This window comes from Archocentrus centrarchus, chromosome 4 (genome assembly GCF_007364275.1).
Source record: "Archocentrus centrarchus isolate MPI-CPG fArcCen1 chromosome 4, fArcCen1, whole genome shotgun sequence".
NCBI classification, from domain to species: Eukaryota; Metazoa; Chordata; class Actinopteri; order Cichliformes; family Cichlidae; genus Archocentrus; species Archocentrus centrarchus.
This window is the reverse complement of record NC_044349.1, coordinates 22,879,613-22,901,675: the sequence shown is the minus strand read 5'-3', so window position 1 is coordinate 22,901,675 and position 22,063 is coordinate 22,879,613. Positions and strand designations below refer to the sequence as shown.

Here is a 22,063-nt window from a genome sequence, read left to right as displayed (position 1 = left end):
TTTTGTAGCTGCCAACTGATGAATTCTCTCATTGTGAAAGAAGATGCAGAGAGTCATAATTCCACTGAGTAAAGGTGTTTATGCTGTAACCTCCAGAAGTCTGACATGGTACAAGGCTTTAAAAGATCAAAGAAAGAGGCTCAGTTAAAACTGTTAGACTGATCAAGGAACAGTCTAAAAGCTTTTACATTCACTTTATAAATAAGGATTCATTTACATAAAATAAACTTCAGAGTAAAATAAACTGCGCACAGTGTAGACCTGAAAAAACAAACATTTTATCAGATTATTTCCCACCAAACAAGATGTAAAAATGATTTTTATTTATGCAATATTATTATTCTTTTATCATGCAGCTGAAAGCACTGTACAATACATTAGCGTGTGAAGTTGAATATGATGTATCAAAAACATTTTGGAACTATTAACACAATAAATCCTTGTTTTTTTTTTTTTCCATTTCAGTGCTGAATAGCAGATGGCAGTGGAGCTGCAGATCATTTGTTCACTTTGGTTGACTACACAACTTGACAGAACACAACATGCTGCATTAGTTTTAACCTTCAAAGTCTGCAGTACAGTGCATTTCAACAACATGCCATTTAAGGTTGAGTGTGCAGGTTTCCATTTTTAAATGAAAAACAGCCCGAGTAAATACATAAAAGAGGCAAAAGACTGAAGAAAGTATCAAAATTTGTACAATACTTCTCCCTTGTGTGCCCAATAATGTTTTAATACCAATGAATAATATGAAAGCCATTAAGAATAAAACATTTTAATTGTAATTTGAGTGATTAAAGAGGTGAGTCATTTGTGTGTCACCTGGCACTAAAGCTACAGCGTCATAAGAAAAAGTCTGCGTAGTGTCCTGCAGGCTAAGAACAGATGAAATCAGATTTTAATATACTAGGTCTTAGTTAAGCATTTAAAATGCTAATGTGCAGTTTTGCTGGTTAAAAAAAACAACAACAACACAGAATGAAACATTTTACTTGCTAATTGATGGTTACATAATTGCTGGGCTAAGCAAAATGATTATTCTTTAATTTGACCTTTGATGCCTCCAAGGATGTTTTAAATTCTAATTCAGTTGTCACAGTGCCCTTTGGGAAATGCAGATAGAAACTGACAGACGCTCGCTTGTAGGATGTGTAAAATGTCAAGGGATTTCAGAATTTTTCTCCCTTTGATAGTTCACCTCAGTACATTCAATCTGACTGAAGGAGAACAGTCAGTGAATCAGTCCGAAATTACTTCCAGGCTCTCCGGCTTCGGTGATGCATGGTCGACAACCTCTGTTATTGTGTGTGCTACGTACAGCTCGTTAGAAATTATGATGTGCGCAGAATCAATTCTTTGCAAATATTCAGCAAAGGTCCAACAGGATGAAGTAAAAAACACGTCAGAGTTCTAGAAGGGCGTGTCCATCTGGCTGCCTTTCGGAGCAGGAGACACCACCCCATAACTGCTTTCCTGCCACCTCAGCCACTGCATGTGGACCTCTTTCTGGACCTACAAAACAAACACATAGACACATATATTTGTTTAAATCAGTGTTTAGATTATGTCATTAAAATCTGGGTATAAAAATGTGAATTCTGTTTACTATAAATAACAATAACTATAAATAACAATATAATTGTAGTTTTTGACAGATTTCTAAATTATTTGTCTTGTTATTTGTTAAGCACTCTGGGAACCCATCATCCAGATAGCAAAACTGCTCAGAACAAAAATAATTCAGGATTTTTAATTTCTTTGATTAAATTTTTGCAGAACTAAACAAAGCTAAACAAAAGAGAATATCAAGTTAACTTTTGAAGTCAGAGCCAGGCTAAGGTAGGGCTGCTGTAGCTTTATATAAAGCAGACATGAGAATTTGATCAATTTTTTTATGTAAAGAAATCAAATACCTGCATTCAACAAAATGTCAAACTATTTCTTTTATACTTTAAAAGTGGAACAAAATAAACCAGCCCACTGTAAAAGCTAAACACAGTGTTCAAATATTGATCTCGTCCTTCCTGAGAACAACATATTAATTTTGTGTATCAGTGAAAGGAATCATACATGTGCTAAGTTAAATTAAATAATTCATATGACAGTTCAGTGACTTCAAAGTGTTACTCATGTGTCCTTAAAGCACATGAGCAGTACTTTTTCACATATTGTATAGTGAGTGTACACACACACTGCTATCAGCCTGTTGGAGGTTGACTAATCTTGCTGGCTTCTTTCCTTATGCAGTGACAGGAAGAGAAGTAGAAAATATTTTTCCTTTAAGCCCTGACAACTTTAACCACTTATCTCCCGCTGGAATGCACTGATCAGCTACAATATTAAAATGCTAATTGAGGCAAAGCCTTGCCACACAACAGCTACTTTAGCACAAACCATTGAAAACCTTAATGATGGGTATGATAGAGGTCTATTGGATACATTGTGCATAGCAGCTTGCTGAATATATGGGATGTGCAGCCAGATGCACTATGAGAAGCAGACAAGCAATGTTCTGCTGGGAAACTGCCCATGTTACTTTGTCACGCATGACATACCTAAATATCCCCATCTGCCCATCTGTCACACTTCTCTATGGAAACACTATTCCCTGATGGCACTGGCCTCTTTCAGCCAGTGAAAGCACCCTGCCACACTGCAAAAAAATATTCAGGAATGGTTTGGGGAACATGACAGGGAGTTCAAGGTGATGACTTGGCCTGATCTCAGCATGACTGAGCATCTTTGAGACTGACCTGGAAAACAAGTCTGGCTGATGGAGGCTCCACCTCTCAACTTACAGGACTTAAGTAATCTGCTTCTAATGGCTTGGTGACCGACACCACAGGACAGCTTCAGCGGTCTTGTGGCGTCCACAGGGGTGGCTGTAGCTCAGGAGGTAGAGCAGGTCACCTATTAAGCAGAAGGTCAGCAGTTTGATTTCTGGCTACTCCAGGCTGCATGCCAATGTATCCTTGGGCAAGACACTTAACAAGTTGCTCTCTGACGCAAGTGTTGGAGTATGAATGTTAGATAATAAAAGCACTTAGCTTAGTTAATCGTGGAAATGCTTGTGTGAATGGGGTAAATGTGTTTTGTAAGCACTTTGAGTACTCAGACAGAGTAGAAAAGAACTAGTCCATTTACCATACCATGAGGGGGACCTACTGTACACAATTTGGGACAGGTCACTTTAATATTGTGGCTGATTGGTGCATGATTCTCATATGCAGGCTCATTATGCACCAGAGCGTGTGTAAATTATCTGTTAGAATTGTTAAATGTTTTATAATTAATGCTTTAGAGTAGTGTGTTTTTTTTACTGACCTCTTGATTTAGAAAGCAGTAAAGAATTGCTACCAGAAGCCCCTGTGAAAGAGATGGTTTTAATCATTAATATTCATGATAATAATAAATGCCACTTTTATTAATAAATGCAATACACTACCTAAAAGTGCAGAAAGTAAAGCAAACTTAATAACTGAATTGACTTTCAACTCTAGGCTAGTAACATGAAGAACTAATCTAGTCAAGATGCTGTCTCACACCCATGAAGTTCACATGAAGGATTATCACAGGATACTAAAGAGACCAGGGTACAGGATGTACAGTATGGTCCTATTAGTGTTTATGCAATCTATGTGTGTACCTGGAAGGATCCCATGCAGAGCTCAATACAAAGGCGCAAGTTAACACTGAAGTAGTCAGGCAGAAAATTGAAGAACATGTAGTGAGTTCCAAACAAAGGGATGAGGAGGAGGGTGGATTTTGTCAGGCGCCTGTTGCACAGAAGCAAAGAAAAAAAGATGCACGCGGTGAGTGAAGCTATCCGAGCAAGTCCGCTAGCACATACCTCATTTGAATGCTGCACCTGACATCATCATGCATGCAGACACAGTAATGATCAGATGCCAATCAAGACGATCCTCGTCTGTGTGTGTATCATTCTCTGTGTAGCTTCTCTTTATGAGCGGAAAGGTAAGCAGCAGGGGCATGATTTCAAATTGGGCTATTAAAATGTGTCTGCAGAGATAATGCCTTTATGTATAGGGGAACATCTTAACTTAGCTGGTGCAATTAAGTCAAGCATCATTTAGCATACTGTACCTATGGTATGTCTTTTATGAGAGCCGGATTTACGTGATGTGCCTGAACTTTTTCAGTCAATTAGTGAGTCTATTTCAATTAGACAGTCTAATGAACCTCTTGGTAAGCAGAACGTGGCCAGACTGAATGACTGAATTATTCATTGCCTACTATGGTGTATCAATAGTTTCTGGCACAACTTGCAGTGTTCTCGGCATCAAAGTGTAACTATCAAAATACAGAAAGTATCAGTGAGTGACAAAAAAGTATTTTAAAATGTGTCCATCAGACTGAAAAAACTCAACAGTTCAAGATAAACAAGTCACACAGATGCGACGTGTATCAGAAAAAAAAGATGAATTTCATTTCACTTCTTCAATCCTTTCTGTGCTCAAAATGCTTAATGACTAAAATATAAGATTTTGCATCATGTTTGAGTGCTCTTTGTCGACAACTTTGTCTGCACCTAAAGGATTACCTGTACTGAGAGGAGTTGTTGAACTGGATCAGGCGTGGATTGAGCTTTTGTATTAGAATTCTGATGATATTCATGAAGAGCATAAAATTGACCTGTTGAAAGAAAAAGCAAGAATGCAAAATCAAAAAAAAAAAACAAAAAAAAACCCCCAACCCCAATACATTCTGCTTTAATGGAATAAAGCCGTGACCAGTTTTACACCAAATGCTGCTTTCAACAACATGATTATTAAATGTCATGGCAACAATATGGGTAGCCAAGTGTGTAATTGACTTGGACTGGTGTGGAGCCAATTTTTGCACTCTACTCTAATGGCACAAAAGAAGTTTATCCCAGTCCTTTCTCAGAGACTGTCTCTAAAAACAAGGTAAACAAATCATCTACGTAATCATCTCTAATTGGTGTATAATTAAAAATCCTTCATTTTTCAGCACAATGGGTGAATTTACCGCTATAGAGACAACAATCGGCCCCTTGATGATCCACCAATAGGGTGAGTCCTCATTGATATCCCAACATCTGCGCAAGAAATGTGCATTTTAGTCAGTCAAGCATCACATACAATAAATTCAATCCTCTAAAAAAGCATCCTGACAAGTAGTGCTAAGTATGAAGTGAGTGCAAATTATACATGTAAATACAATTACAGTACAATATTATGTACAGTAGGCTCTCCATTCATATTTCCCTCTAATCCATTTATATGCATCATTTTAATTTAGCACAATGTAGCACTTCACCTTGGTTCTAATTGTTGCTTGAAGTGTATATGAGAAATAATAATGACTGTGGCCACAGACATGGTAATTAAAGTTTATACAAACTCTGTGTCCTCAAAATACACCCTGGAGCCAATCCACAGGACTATGAAGATCACTGGCACACCTGTTGAAAGACACAAAACCAAAACTAATGTCAGTGAGATGTAATCATTACACACTAAAACCAGCTGGCTGAATATAAACTTTTTTAATAACTGCACTATTCCATGCACAAGGAACTGGAAGTAAATGAATTGTTTTAGAGGCTTTGTGCACTACATTGTACTTCTTACAGTAAGTACAGTCAAACGACTGAAATTAATTGAATTTTAACCTGTTAACTGGCCACACCCAGTCTATTTTCAGTGATTCCCTCACACACCCAAAATAAATAAATGGTATATCTAAAAAAAAGTTACAGTAAATTTAAACATTACATGTACACATAGACTAAAAAACACAATCCTCCCAATAGTCCTTCTCTGATACACAATTTACATTCGGAAGCACTACATACATCCTGTGGACAGGACTTGATGGGGCGTGGCCAGTCAAAAGGTTAATTGAAAATTCAAGGTCACAGTGGGGCTGGAGATGTCAAAGGCAAAAGGCAGGTACACCCAATCACTCGCAAATCCAGCCCACAAATATTTAAAAAAAAAATTATCAGTAGCTGCCACAGGAATATATACTTTAATTTAGTTCAATAGATGCCACAGAACCAGGAAAGTTTTTAGCTGCTATAATAAAATGCTGCATATTTGGCTGATGTTACTGCGTCTGGTTATTTTTGTCCTTGAAGACTGCTGTGAAACTTTTATTATTAGGTTGGAAATGTAATAGGTTTGAAACTATCCTTTGATTCTGAGGATGCCACATCTTCATGTGTGCTTGTGTTACACAGTTTGGCCCAAAGCACACAGTTTTTTTGTTTTCACAGATTGCTCTATTTCACAAAACTGATCAGCACCTAAGGTGCAATCCACATAAAGTCCTGTGGAAAAGTAAAAGGTAAAAAATGTTAAGCTTTGAAAGGATCACTGTGGGGAACCGTGGCTTTGTGCGCTACAATTTCAAGGAAACTTGAAAGTTAAATGAAGGAAAAAAAAAAAAAAAAAAGCCTACAGCACAAGGCAGATAGTTTCCAAAATGCCAAAATGAAACAAATGTTCCAAACTATGTGCAAGTTTGATGGAGAAAAAAACTGAAACTCCCCAGCGCAAATATGTGTGCAATTTGAAAAGAATAAAAAACAACAGTACCTCCGCCCACACCAATGCAGACCTGTGCAAAGTCTTGAGCCACCCCTCATTTCTTTACATTTTTGTAGGAAAATGGGAGATAGGTGAATTGAAAGATGTGCAAACATAAATGGAAGTACAGTATATAAGGTAAAAACAGAGTTTGTATAATTCTAACAAGCTTGAGAGTCAATATTTGGTATGACCACCTTTATTCTTCCACACAGACTGAACTCTCTTAGACACCTTTCTTGTTATTTCTTTTAGTATCTTAGTTCTCCAGGCTTCTTCAGGGACATTCAAAGCTCTTCTTTGGATGCTGGTTGTCTTTTGTTCTGTTCTCTATCAAGATGATCCCACACTCTTTCAGTAATGTTGAGGTCTGGGCTCTGGGGAGGCCAATCCATGACTGATAGTGTTCCACTGTGTGATTTTCCATCCAGTTATGCTTTTACTGCATTGGCAGTGTTTTTGGAATCATTGTCATGCTGAAAAATGCCAATCAAATGCTTTCCAGGTGATATTGCATGGTGGATCAAAATCTGATGGTACTTTTCTGCATTCATGACTCCATCAATATTGAAAGATCCGTAACACCACTGGCTGAAATGCAGCTCCAACCCATGACAGAACCTCCATCGTGTTTTGCAAATAGCTCACTGTTGTACCTCTCTTCTGACCTCTTCTATACATACTGACAATGATCTGTACAAAAATACTATTACATGCCTCTCAAACTGTGTTGCCTTTGGCACATTTTTTAGATTCAACAAAAGAAATGGGAACAAATTATATGTTTTTGCAATAGGCTGCTCGTATCAAAGTGCCTATAATTTAAAACTGATTACTTGCTAAGTTGTCTGTTATATGTAGACACAACACTGGTTCATCCCTTGAGTTAGAGGCCTATTTTATGCTTGAATGATTCATAGGTCAGTGCTAAGTGGGTTAACAACCACAAAAACATTCCTCCCTCATTTTTTGAAAGATCTTCAGAAAGCCTGGAGAACTACTGCTTAAGACTTGCTTTAAAAAAATGACAAGACAGTCTGGCTCCTTGGAAGCAAACTCTGCAGAAATAAGGAATTGCTCAAGACTTTTGCACAGTACTGTAAAACGTTTTTTTTTTTAACCTGACTCTTTCTCTAATTTAGAAGTGCATTACAGTGTCACTAAAAAGGTGAGTTCTAAAGTTGTAATTCTTGCAAGATTAACATACTTTTATGTATCTCAAAGTAGGGTCATGCTCTTTAATTTGGTATGCAGCTCAAAATAACAAATGTTGGGGAAACTGTATGCCAAGGTCCTCACCCCATCCCAGCAAGCTGAAGCCCCAGAGGCATCGGCGGCTATGGTAGAAAGAGGAGAGCAGCAGGGAATTGAGGTAAAGTGCCTCCACCAGGAGCCAAAAAAAGTTTGCCATTACACAGTAGTGACAGAAGACCACTGAGGCTTTACAGGCAAACTGAATAGAAAGAACAGTAAGGGGGGAAAGGACAGAGAGCAAAGTGTAACGAGGAATTAGTATGATAAGCTGTGCATAAGCAATAAGTGATTATGCATAAATATGAGATCAGGGAAATCTGCCCAGAGGAATTTTTTAATACAAACAAGAAGTACTTGTCCTGAGCGTCATTATCTTACTGTGGAAAGGGTGCAGTGGTTGGTGTCATCACTTGAGAACAGAGTAGCATCCTTTATAAATACGGCCACAGCTTTCAGGATGAAAGTAAGAAAGAGCTGGATGTGAATAAAGTTCCTGGCACAACGGAGCTTCCTGGAACGAGCAGCAATAAATGCATAATAAATACAAAGTGCTGAGTTGTATCATGCACAGCAGATACAAAAATGCCACATTTCTACAATTTTATAAGATGGCTCGATCGTCAAACACAGTTTTGCACCTTAACAGCTTGAATGCCTTCAATTTATGTTTTTCTGTTCATAGTTTTGATCAGTAAACAAGAAAAATGTGAGTGGCAGAAAACACAAATAAAAATGACACTGAAATGTAACTGATGTCAGTGGTCTTGTTCATCAAGTTTTGCACCTGCCCCTTCGATCCACAGAATTGGTGCATAAGTTCAAGGAGACTCTTGGTATTCGGTCACAGACTTTCAAGGGAGACCAAAAGACCCGTGAAGCCTACTAATGGTAACCAATCAGTAAAACAGGTGTTAGTTGGTGGGCTTATTTAAATGCAAAAAGAGCCAGGGTGGTTGTTTCATTCCTTTCTAGTTTTCATGTAACACAAAGCTTTTATAGCATCACATTTAGTGTACAGACATCACAGTGTTATCAGCTGTGTAGTCTAAATTACAAAGAGTGTAAATTTCCCAGATCCCTATTCCCTTAAACATTCCATCAGATCAGATTCCAAATGGGACACAAACATGTGGCAGAGTTCCAAATATGTCATGTGCAGTGAGTGTCAGCTATTGTTACAAGTTTTTCATAAACCCAGACTTGAAGAGAGAGTCTTGAAATCATCACCAATCCCTCTTTATTGTTCTTTGAACCCCCTCTGAGTTGCATCCTTTGCAAAAGTGTTCACCTGAATTTAGTGATGTTATTTCTATTGTGTAAGTGTACTTATGTCGGCCGAAATGTGCTTTGCTTTTTACTGATAAAAAACCACAGAAGAATCTGTATTTTCTGTTCATACCTGAAGAGCAGCAGGATCAACACGGCAACAGCCAACACCACTAGAGAGATGCTGTAGCCAATGGTATATATGAGCTTCACTGAGGCAAAGTAAGACTCCTCTGTCTGGAAGCAGGATGAAAATGAAGATTTTGAATGAAAGGACATTATACTCAAATATCAAAGCTTTTCAAAATGCTGTCAGGCATCAAAATGATTGTAATGTCTCAAAATGAGCCCAAATTACAGGCAAGATTGAGACTAAACTGCACTGAGGAGATGACTGCGGAATAACTGCAAGAAAGCTTTCCATATTTTGTGTCTTAGCCTTATGGCAGTAAGACTGGGCTAAGCACACGACTGAATCAACTACAAAAAAGCTACTTAATTACAGTAACGTGCCAAATAGTAATTACTAACTTTTCACCTCAGCCTTTCAAAACATTTAAGATGTCCTTTTTTTTTTAAATAAAAAAGGATGCTCTTCTTAACAACAAATGTAGAATCCTCCAAAAAAAAATAATAAAAATCTCCTTTGAGACTCAAGATAATTTGAGCTATTATACAACAGGTTAAATTAGATTACTTTTTTGGAAAAGTGTTTGCATGATTTTTCTACGCTTTCGTGTGTATATACCTGATCTTAAAAGGAACGAAAGCAACAATATGCGCAGCATTTTCTCTTCATTACAGTCCCAAAAGTGTCCTGAAACATGGTATATGTTTATATTTTTGTGTGTCTGCAGTTGAAACAGGTGTGTTGTCTTCTGTTTCTATCCTGTTGTTTTGTTTCCCCTTTATTGCTATTGGTTGCCTCTTTGTTCCCGGTGCTTCTCCTTCTGTTTCTAATTTTCTGCCTGACCTCTGTGCTCCCAATCTTGTCTCACATTCCTCAGTCTGACATCCCTAGCTGCCGTGCCCCAGCAACTCTCACCTCAGGAATGTCATCATCCACATTACAGGCAACATGATAGGGTGGGAATGGCCTTGACCAACCTCCACTTGTGCAGTTTCGGCTCACCGACCCTAAAGAAGAAAGACACAAGCTCAAGAGTCAATTATGCAATGCTGAGACTGACTTTCGTTAGAATCAGGGTTGCATATTTTTATGCGTAATGTTTTGATGTAGACTGAAATGTCAGAAAAAGTACTCAGTGGATTGTCATAAAATTTCTTAATTTATTGCTGACCCCCGAATTTACACCTAGACTTTATCTGCAAAACTGACATTTTCAAATGCAGCTTGTGTGTAGTAGTAACCAACAGCATAACAATTTCGAAAACCAACACCAAAACTGTAGCACAAATGTCAGCAACATTGTACCGCAATTCCATCTTACCATATCAAGTGAAGTGGAAATAAATCAAGAGTGGTAGAACCCATATTATTCATATTAGCACGACAGTGACAGAAAGGTCTCAACTATGTCTTCTTGATGTAAAAGTAAACCAATAGGAGCACTCCCTCCATGAGCATCACCAATTATGCAACATGTGTGGCAAAGCAATATTTCAAGCTATCACATCATTGGTTCTTTCTATATTATTTCATGCATGTAAAATTTATCAACATTGAGAATCTCACATTAACAAATTTTTTAAATAGTTTGACTTGAGTATTGTTTGGTACATCAGGAATGAGAATTTGATCAAATGGCAAGTAGTGTGCATTAAGGTTATGCTGCAAAAATTGAAAAATCCCCACAAAAACCAGAAACACGAACTTGACCTTGAGCACAATTTGGGTGAAGCTCAATTAGGTGATTGCTGTGTGATAGATCGATAGATAGATAGATAGATAGCATCTGAAATTCAAAATAGCTGAATACCTATTGGGTTTATGGCATGACTCTAAGAAACTTTTAGGACTTTACACGAGGCCACCAAATTTCAGAAATGTAGATGAAATGTAGCACCACGGCGAATGACTGAAATTAATTTGCCGTGAATGGTACCACAGACTTTTCCTTCAACAAAAACTTAAAAGCTTTGTAATTTAGCATAAACGATGTCTGAAGTTGATCCCATTAAATCCCTAGGAGGAATCTGCTAAAATATAATGTGTGGGAAAGACAAAAGTGGTGCCAAAACTGCTTCTTAAATTCAAAATGTAAGACTACCTGTTGGATTAGAGCAGCGTTTCTCAAAATGTGTGCAGGGTCATGACAGGTGGGGTGTGAACAACCTGTGAACAACCTGGGAAATGTCATGTGGAACAATGTTGAACATCGGATTAATTCTCACGGCAGAACAAGGAAACGTTAGCAGGTACGTTAGCACAGCGACTAGCAAAATTCTCCACCGTCTGCTGTGTAAATAAAACTGTTGTGCTGCCGTACCAAATTTCATACATGTATGTGAAACACAGCAATGGAGCTCCTCTTTAAAACACATCAATTTTGACCAGACCTGACACGTGTGTGAAATTTCATGAGTTTTCAAGCATGTTTAGGTCCTCAAATAAGCCTAAGTATGGCTTCACAGAGCTGCTAACATGGCCTCTTAGTGTGGTTCAAAGACTGCTGGGTATATACATCTCGTTTGCTCATTTTGTATTTGACTATCTATGCACACTTTCAAACTTGCTTATTTATCTCTTAGTAAAAAATTAATTGGAATGCATTCTCCTGTGACAATCAACCTGGCAAGCATGCACACAAATTCATAGCCTGCCCAAAAGACCCGTTTAATCACTGAATGAAAAAACAACCAGCTTATGAACACATCAGTATTAAAACACACACACACACACACACACACACACACACACACACACACACACACACACACACACACTTTGACATCACTTTGACATCAGAGGATTAATAATTTGGCTTAATAACAGCACACTTTTACCATCTGACCATCTGAAAGTCACCTGTATTATTTCTGAAGAGGGAGAAGACAGCAGGACAAGCTCTGTGTACAGTTTCTCCAACAACTGCATGAGGCCAGCAGGTGACTGCATCCCAGAAGGGCCAACAACCTTTTCAACAAAGGTTTAGGAGGCGAAAGGTGGTTAGAAAAGGTGAGTATCAAAGTGCTGAATCAGAAGGTGAGAGAAAGAGATTTAACAATACATAATCATGGAGACATCGAGATACAGTGCTATGTTGGCAAGTGGTGTATATCATGAACATTGCTTTGGGGTGCAATCTTCAACAGCCTAGCACCCACCTCCGAGTATGTGGCTGCAAAGCTACAGTATAAGTCTTGTAGGGACAAAAAAGATAAGTACTGTAGCTGCCCAAGCAAGACTGTTATCTTGTGATAGATTACATATATAAATCCTTATGTTACTATCCTTATTGGTCTCATTTACAGATGCATCAGAGTGATTTATCACCTACTTTGTTTTCATGCTGCAGCTAGAATGCCATCAGGAATATTTCCTGATATTTTCTGTGATGCTTCTATTCCAGCACAGACCCCTGTATTTAATGTGAGCATTACTGTATTTCATACCACACCTGCAACCACGCATGAATTCATATGAGCTATTGCAATGATGAGAAGAGAATGGTTTGATCTGAAAAAGGAAAACACACCTTCTGTGCTTCTGTTCCCCTGTTCTGCAATGTACTGAATGCAGTGACGCTCTTCTTTCTCCAGCTGAAAAATGTATTCACATTCAGGATGCAGACTTGATAACACCTAGAGGCAGAAAACAAGGCAAGGGGAGAGATGTTTAATATACAGAGAGATATAACATGTGCAAAGTTAGTGTCTAATTACATGAGAACGGTGCTCCATGTATGTGAAAAAGAAACTATATGGCTTCTTTTAAAAGGGCAGAGACAGTTTACTCTACAGTAAAAAAAAAACAAAAAAACATCTTGGCAAAACACACTTATTTCCATTGATGGCATTTACCAAAACTATCTCTCAGTATAGCACACAGAGAAAGTTTGAAAATGAGTAACTATGGCCTCTATCCATGCTGCGACTCAGAGATTCTTCTTTTTATCTGTCTCCTAATTGTTCACTGTGACTTTTCTTTGGAGCCCAAGAAATAAGAACATCTCTTTTTTCGCAGAGGGTAAAGCGTTGATGTAGATGTGGAGGGTAGAGAGTGTAGATGCTTGAAGTTGTGTGTATTATTGCAATCTGTTGAACAAAAAGACATTTTTTTTGATGATTTAAAAAAAAAAATGCTGTCAGATGCTGTCTGCACCCAACTGAGATCTGGAAAGGTCAGCTTAAGCGGTAAGTCACTGTTTATCCATCAGGAGATCATGGTTCGCATGCTGCTTGGAGCTTTGGAGCTTTGTGTTTTGCACCTTACTTTGGGTTAGGCTCCAGCTTCCTGTGGGCCTGAATTAGATAAGCAGTTAAGAAAATAGATGCATGGATGGATGGACCATGAACCTGAACTGGATACGCTGAAGAAAATGGATGAATGGCTGGATGGATGGTCGGTCAGGTTTAGCCACTAAATGCTGCTTGGTTAGGGTTAGAGTCTTGGTTAAACTGTGCTTCACAGCAGTACCCTGCACATTGGAAAATGAAAATGGGAACCACAACACAGCATGTGAGGGCAAAGACACCATAGAACAAATGTGACCTGCCAATGGCTTTGACAAAATGGCAGTATTTGACATCCTCGGAAAGAGGACCCACTACATACACCATGAACCCTTATCTGTGAAAATGTATGAACATATAGGTAAATGCAGAAGAAAAGGGTTAAAGTGGTAAGATAGGTAAGGCTGGGTTCAGAACATCCACTGCTATTTTGTAGTCCCTCCATTTAGCTTCAATAATGTCTATATTTATATATCAAAAAGTCTATATATTTCATTATTTTATGCTGCCAGTGAACTTATGTGGTCTCAGTCTAAAGGTCAGAGCAGCAGTGGGGGTCTTGTTGAGTCATTACAAGATACTGCAACAGTGTGCTTCCTGCTAAAATGTTTTCCATAGTATTTCTACCCACCTGTATATAGATAGTTCAATATGGTGCCTCTTCATACAAATGCTTAAAAGCTTCCTTGATGTTAATCACCACATTCCTCAGTTTAATAATGTGACTACTAATTCCAAAGCAATGTGCTAATTTCCGTTTAGAAATGATGTGCAGCATCTGCTATAAAAGAAGAAAAACATTAAAGCAGAAATATCACAGATGGAAGAGATAATGAGTTGGTGGACCGCCTCCTCTACCCCCACCCCCACTTCATAGGCATAAGGGCATTCTTTGTGTGGAGCTTGAAGGCACTGCAAGCTACACAATGATGTCAGCAGGAATAACAGTGTGTATCACTTACATGTGTGTGGTCAAGGTACTGCTCTTGTTTTGGTGACCTTAATCTTATTTTACTCAGTGATTTTATGAGGATGTGTTTTCCCTATGGGTATAAAAAGCCAGTCACCATAACGTAATGTTCTCTGAATTCATGGATGCACAACTCTGTGTGTATGTGTGTGTGTGTGTGTGTGTGTGTGTGTGTGTGTGTGTGTGTGTGTGTGTGTGTGTGTGTGTGTGTGTGTGTGTGTGTGTGTGTGTGTGTGTACTATAGTAGCAGAACTATGTTTATGAGGGCTGGTCTGAGTTTTAGACCATAGGAGTGAGGGTATTTTGGCCAGTCCTCACAGGATTAAGACTTTATATTAGTTAATGCTGGAATTAGGTTTACATTAGGTTAGGATAGATGGTGGGGTGCAGCACTTATTTGTGATAGTTAAGGTCAAGGTAAGGTATTATGTCAGTGAATGCCCTCATAAAGATAATCATAATAAAAAGATGGCAGGAGAAAACTAAAAATTGAGGCAGATATATATCATGATATCATAATGCTCCTTTACTTAAAAAATTTTGAGAATATTTTGCTTTCTGTTCCTGAGTAGTTAAGGGGCAGCTTCATGAGTTATTTCTTTAGTTTTAACCCAGTTAAACTCCACAGAATAACATTGCAGGTCACACAGTCCTCAAAAAAATCTCTGTTACTGATGCTCAGGCTTTTGTCCTTGTTTCAGCTCATTTCCATCTCAGTTTAAAAATCCCTGAGGGCAAAACAAGTGTCTGACAAGATGCTAGCAACTCTTAATGAAACAAACCCTCAGATGCTAAATTCCTGTGGGACCACAAAGGCTTCCTGTAGAGAACCCTGATTAGTCACCACCTTTCTGATTGCTATTCAATAGGATCATCTATTTGTGTGCCACAAGCATTTGCCTTTAAAAAGATGAGTTCCTCTATAGGCAAAACATACTTATCTGAAAGTCCACCAGGAGCGATTTTATGAAATTAATTGCGCATTGCCCTGCATAGATATAGTGTTTTTAAAATCATAAACCTGTGCTTTGATTTGAATAAAACAAGGTGTAAAATTATTGGGAAAAAAACACAGCAATTTGAGCCTACTGAAAAATATTTGGCTGACTTTCAGGGTTGTTGCACCAATTCTGCAGAGTGATGTGAAAATTGGTTTGGAAATGGAAAACAAAATGCTGAATGAATAGCAAAGAGATGCATGTTTTTTTGCCCCCCCCAAACACACACACACACACACACACACACACACACACACACACACACACACACAAAATGTACATGTTTTACTGAGGTAGCATTTTTAAAAAGAACGTGAGAAAATAAGTGTCAGTTGTATAAGTTATGAGATGTCATGCCAAAAACAAAAGAAATCAGTTCAGATACGAGAAAAAGAATTGTTGATGTTCACAAACCAGAGGGTGGATATAAAAGTGATCACCACGTTTCCAAGTGTCAAGAACTGGAGAGAAGTATCATCAAGAAATTCAAAGAGAGCCACACAGTACAGAAAAAGCCTGGCAGAGGTAGTGAGAGGTGTATTTAAAGACCCCCAGAACATCTGCCAAGACACTAGTGGATGACTTAACCAAGTCAGGAACTACAATCTGAAAGAAGACAATCACTAGAACCCTGCACAGGAATGAACTGTGAGGTTGCAGACCAAGAAAAACTCCACTTTTGCAGAAGAAACACCTTCAAGCCAGACTGAAGTATGCTAAGAACAACCTGAAGAAAGATTATCCATAATTTAAGCCTGTCTTTTGGTCAGATGAGAAAAAACTAGAGGTCTTTGGCCACAGAGGTGCTGTTTGGAGAAAGAAGGGAGAGGCATGCAACCCCAAAGCACCCGTCCCACCAGTGAAACACGGTGGTGGGAGTATTATGCTGTGGGAATGCTTCAGTGCATCTGGAAGTGAGAATCTCGTCAAGGTAGAAGGAATCATGAAGAAAGAAGGATGTGTGAAGATTTTGAAAGAAAACCTCAAGCAGTCAGCAGCAAAACTGGGTCTGGATCGTCGCTTTGTCTTCCAGCACGACAACAACCCAAAACATGTGTCGCCCCTGGTGAAGAGCTACATCCAGAAGACCAAAAGTGAATGTTATTGACTGGCCTGCACAAAGCCCTGACTTGAATCCTATTGAAAATCTGTGAGGTGAGATAAAGACCAAAGTCCATGCCAGAAGACCATCAAATCTGGAAGAGCTTGAGAGATTTGCCAAAGAAGAGCGGGCTGGGATTTCTCAGGAGACACGAGTGAGACTGTTGAAAACTACAACAAATGACTCCAGGCTGTTATCCAGCAGTAAGGATAAATATTTGACAATCGGGGAGCTAATAATTTTGATCCTGATGTGCAAAGCAAAATAATGTAAGCATCCAAAATAAAATTAGGATGTTTGGAAAAGCTGTGTTAAAAATTCCTTGCTCTGTTTAACAACACATGGGAATGTTCATAGGGGGGGCTACTAATTCTGTCCTCATCTGTAATCCTTTTATGCAGTTAGCTCTCACAAGAAACAGTCTGCCTTTGAGATTCTTATCAAAAGCAAAGAGAAGGCTGCTTATCCAAACAAGAACAAACTTGTACCTTGTAATTCATAAGGATTTATTTGAAAACATATTTCCATTACTTGGATGAAAGTGCTCATTTCTGTTTCTCCAATGCAATATAACAACTCAGGCCTTTTTTTTTTTTCATTTTCTTCTGACTATCAGCATGTTCACCATCTCACAAACACACAGATAATCATAGTCTTCCAAAAAGGCCAGAGATTATGTATGTGGAGAATCACACTTTAGTATCTAAAGCAAAAACCTATAGAACAAACACATACAGGAAACTAGCTGGAACTGAACACAATCTTAATGACAATTGTTGGACACAAACATGTTTCCCTTCCATTTCTTTAAGTCACTGGAAACAAACATGCAAGCTCTCAGCACCATCTCCCCCCCTCCATGAATGGCATGGAAATGTTGAAAACAACCTGGGCATGCATATCACTACCAGTCCTCTTTGTTCCTAATGCAATGCTAATAATATAATGAGAGGTGTTATGGCGAATTTTACCCAGCAATTACTACTCTTCTTTTTCAAAGGCTGGCAGGGGATATTTGCAATAAAAAAAAAAGCAGCTATAATGAATGCAGACAGAAAGATTTGGCAGTGTGTTGCGCTGTTTGTAAAGCGCTAAATAGTTTCCTTCTAAACCAGGGACAATTCATTGTTTATTTAATCCATGTCATTTATGTTCAATGTTGAAAAATTACAAATATTACTAGCTGTTTCTTATGCAACGGGTTGCTGCGATGAAATTTATTCTATAGGAGCAGCAGTATGCAGTTTGGAGGAAGTAAGGCCCATTCTGAATGGCAGGGGGTTAGGAATACAGCGAGTCAAGACTGGATGGTTACAAGCACCAAGGGTGCATGCCGTGCTCATGCATTTCAAGTGCATGGCGCAATAAAATGAGACAGTATGCTGCAGTTAAAAGACAGAAATGCTGGGAGATTTACAGATGGGGGTGGGAGGGTGCACAAGGTAAGTCTGAATAATATGAGCCTTGAAACTAAATGCAAAGCCAGCGGCCCATTTGCGTTGCCAGGTTAGCACGCTGTATGCCATAAAAAATGTTCTCTAAGAGGTGAAGCCCATTATCCACTAACTACCCAAAAAGGGGCCATAGCAATGGGCTCACTTTGCAGATGTTGCCTTCTATTTTCAAAAGCAAACGGGGTGCACTTTTATGCTGCTGCACACAGTACTCAGGCACAGTGCAAAAATATAACACGGTCATTCAAAAAGAAAGAAATAAACAAACAAGGTGAGCCTCTAAAGTTTAGATTATGTAAACAAATAAAAAAGAACAGTTTGACATTTTGGAGGGTTTTTTTTTTTGGCTTTCTTGCAAGTTAGATGAACATGAATGAAAGAGTTAGTGTAGCTTATCATAATTACAGCAAATGAAGTCTTCCTACAGTACAGTGCAACTAAACTTCATCAATTAACACATTTTTTTGTTTTGTTTAAACTATTTAAAAAGTATACATGGGGTTCTGTTCCAGACTTTTTCTCTTCTCTTTTCCAGCAAGTGAAAATACAAAATTGCAGTCTACTCATTCGAGCAACATAGTATACATTTAAGCAGTCAGTCTACTCACAGAATGAACACGGTTTACCTCAGAAGGGATGTGATGAATTTTTTATGTATATATGTAGCTATGTAGCCAAAACTAGATTTCCTTTTGGCCCCTTTGTCTTTCTTTTTGTTTTCCACTCACGTCCTGTTTAAAGTGCAAATTTTCAATCATATCTGAGCATTCAGCAGACTCCAGACCTCCCATACAGTATTGCAGCATTGGTCTTGCTTGTTGTGATTGTGCGTGCGTGTGCGCGCGCAGTTCATTATGATTCTCGGCAGTCCTGAGTAGTGAAAGAGAATGAAGAGGTACACAGCGATGAGTGTTTGCCCTGTTCCCATTCTCTCTTTGCCGCACTGATCATCACACCACCCGTTTGCCTGCTTTTCACATTTCTATTCTGTTATGGAAATTAGCGAGGTGGCCGTATGATAATAGCCGCATAAAATCCGTTGATTAGGAAAGAAAAAGTGTCGGCATATGAATGCGCACAGATGTGTATGGTTTGTTGCCTGTTTTGTTTCTTCGCAATTGACTGGACAAACAAAAACGGGAGCACTAAATACAGAGTAAATAATTTATAGTAATACTGGCAAAAAAAGTCACTCAGTTACTTTCATTTTTCACTTTTCAGTGATGCGATCTTACTAGATAACGTGAGCAGTAACTGAAATAAGTCAAATAATATAATCAAACCTCATCCTTTAAATGCACAAACAACATGTTTCCTAACTATCTTTTATACACATGCACCAAAAACCACAATTGTTCAATGCAATGGTACGCAATTGTTTTCATTATCATAGTTGGCAAAGCTTGGTGACTCTTTAATGTGTCTTGTTTATTCAGACTAAAGACAATGTTCAGTTTATTTTCAGAGGAAACTAAGAAAACCAGCAAATATTCACATTTGGAAACAGAAGAAAGTTGGCTTTCTCACTCACAAATTCTTATATTCCATCTACACAACATAGAGAATACTCATCCACCCATTCATGCACAAATCCTGTTGCTTATCCATACATATTAAACCCATAGTCACACAGTAGCACATATACACTCGGGCCATTTATTAATTAACCTTACTAGTTCTGGGTTGGACCTCCTCTAGCCTTGAGAGGTGCCTTAATTCTTCTTAGAAAGGATTCAACAAGGTTCTGGAAACATTCCTCTGAGGTTTTGGTCCATATCAACATGATAACATCACACGGCTGCTGCAGACTTGTCAGCTGCACATCCGTCAAAAAGATGCTCCTTTGGATTGAGAGCTGGTGACTGTGGAGGTCATTGTTGTGTTCAAGAAAAGATTTTAAGATGATTTGAGCTTTGTGATAAAGGGATGGACATAGCAACAATACTTGGGTAGGCTGTGATGTTTAAATGAAGCTTAGTTGGTACTAAGGGGCCCAAAGTGTGAGAGAAAATACCCCCCCCCCCCCCCCCCCAACACACCATTTTGCCATCACCACGAGCCTGAACTGTTGATCCAAGCCAGGACAGATCCGTGCGTGTATTCTCCTGCTGTTGTATCCCATCTGCTTCAAGGATCGACATTTGGTGCATTCAGAGATGCTCTTCCTTGGTTGTAACAAGCAGATTCAAGTTACCACTGCTTTCCTATCAGCTCGAAGCTGTCATGTTCGAGCAGTGTGGCCGGCAGAGTGCACCCAAAAGCAGAACTCCAAAACAGGACTGAATGTAGATGGTGACTTTAATGCTGAATAATCCAAAATATAAACACAATGGCAAGGAGCACTTAGAACTTAAAGTGATAGGAAAACTGGAACAAAACCACACCTCCATGAGGGAGGACGCCACAGAGAACAGAACAAACACAGGGGCTTAAATACACACAGGAGGTAATAATGGGAGAAAGGAAACAGCTGGGGAACACAGGGCACAAGGGGAATATAATATTCAAGAGAACAGGGACAAGCAGACACTGGAACACAGAAACGCAGGAAGACAAGAACAACAGGAAACAATGACCAGGCTAAACTCAAAACTATAACAAACTGAGAATCTAAACGATAAGAAAACTAATAAACATAATCAGATATAACAAAACTTAACTAAAGAACACAAAACACTGGGCCACCAGTCCAGGATCATGACAGAGGCAGTCTGGACACTGTCCTCTGACCTCTGGCATCAACAAGGAATTTTCACCCAGAGACATGCTGCTCACTGGATATGCTCTCTTTTTTGGACCATTCCATGTGAACCCTATGGTTGTGTGGGAAAATCCCAGTAGATCAGCAGTTTCTGAAATACCCAGACCAGCCTGTCTGGCACCAACAACCAGTTCAAAGTAACTTAAATCACCTGTCTTCCCCATTCTGGTGCTTGAACTTTAGCAGGTCATCTTGACCGTATCCACACGCCTAAATGCATTGATTTTATATTTGCGTCAATGAAGAGTTGAACTGGTCTATATAGCATATACACGTACAGCATAGATGCTGACTAATCTATATACTGAGCATTTACAGTAGCCGCATTCAGTGCTTGGATGAAATGCAGTATTTTATTGTATGCATGTATTCATGTTAAAATGAAACACTTTAAAGCTCTGTGAAGAACAAGAGTCTGGAAACAGATCCAGGCGCTCAAAAAGGCGGGTCGATTTGTTTTCAGCATATCTTTTAATTAATGCAATACTAATTATGCGGTCTACACAGTAAGAGAAAATCTTTAAAAATATGACCTGCAATCGACGTCTTTCAGCCGTGTAATTACACTGTTCTCTTGCTCTTTTGTATCAGACACATTTATATAATAGTAGAGTGTTATCTCCAGTGGTCCCAATTGATCAGCTTTTCAGCTGATAATTGCTGAGAAAAATAGTTCGTTATGACTTTTCTTTTAAAAAACATGCATTTAAAGTAGAAACACTCACAGCTGGAGCCAAACACAGAGTGAGAAAAAGCCCTCGGACGTGGAAAAGGTACATGTCGTCTGTTACTCTCCGCTGAGTCCAAACTGCTTTCCTGAGACACACTCGAGCAGGAGGACGGGATGCTGGGCTCTTTCCAGGTGCAAATACTTCTGTCACCAGCGCGACAATATAAAATACAGGTGTTCCGGGATATTTTTCTACAATAAAAGCCTCGCTCCTAAGGTGCTCTTGAGGGGCGATTGCGGAGAAATAACTTTTCACATATCTCCACGAAAAAAATAATTGCTATAATAGGAGTGACTGAGCCGTATCGGTCACGTGTTGCATACTTAGACAACACCGTTCTTGTCTTTTATTTTGAAAACTGACACCAGTTCCTAGTATCAGCTGCAAACTTGACAGCTCAGAAACAATTAGAGCCGTGCGCTTCTGCCTTGCTGAGCCAGGCTGCGTCGCCAAACACGCACAAATATGGTCTGCGCTATGAAAATGTCATTGCTCGCTCTAATTGGGAAGTATGTCTCATATCAAGCATAAGCTGT

The 22,063-nt window shown here is 38.9% G+C and overlaps 1 protein-coding gene across 3 annotated transcripts; it reads right to left on the bottom strand.

The window, feature by feature from the left end:
• Positions 1-104: 104 nt before the first annotated feature.
• ghrhrl (growth hormone releasing hormone receptor, like) lies at positions 105-21,631 on the bottom strand. 3 transcript variants are annotated; one of them, XR_004019892.1, is made up of 14 exons: positions 21,522-21,631; positions 12,755-12,860; positions 12,085-12,192; positions 10,141-10,232; positions 9,229-9,332; positions 8,208-8,340; positions 7,875-8,028; positions 5,386-5,446; positions 5,011-5,080; positions 4,562-4,653; positions 3,647-3,776; positions 3,325-3,366; positions 2,799-2,910; positions 1,399-1,512 (listed from the first exon to the last, which is right to left on the bottom strand). XR_004019892.1 is itself a non-coding variant. In XM_030727673.1 (13 exons), exons 1-13 carry the CDS (start codon positions 21,573-21,575, stop codon positions 1,411-1,413), a joined length of 1,248 nt encoding a protein of 415 aa, XP_030583533.1. In that variant the 5' UTR covers positions 21,576-21,631; the 3' UTR covers positions 105-1,410. The 3 variants fall into 3 exon arrangements, 1 of the variants encoding a protein (XP_030583533.1); XR_004019891.1 differs by having other exon boundaries at positions 1,423-1,512; positions 2,754-2,910; XM_030727673.1 differs by lacking the exon at positions 2,799-2,910 and having other exon boundaries at positions 105-1,512.
• Between the last annotated feature and the right edge of the window lie 432 nt (positions 21,632-22,063).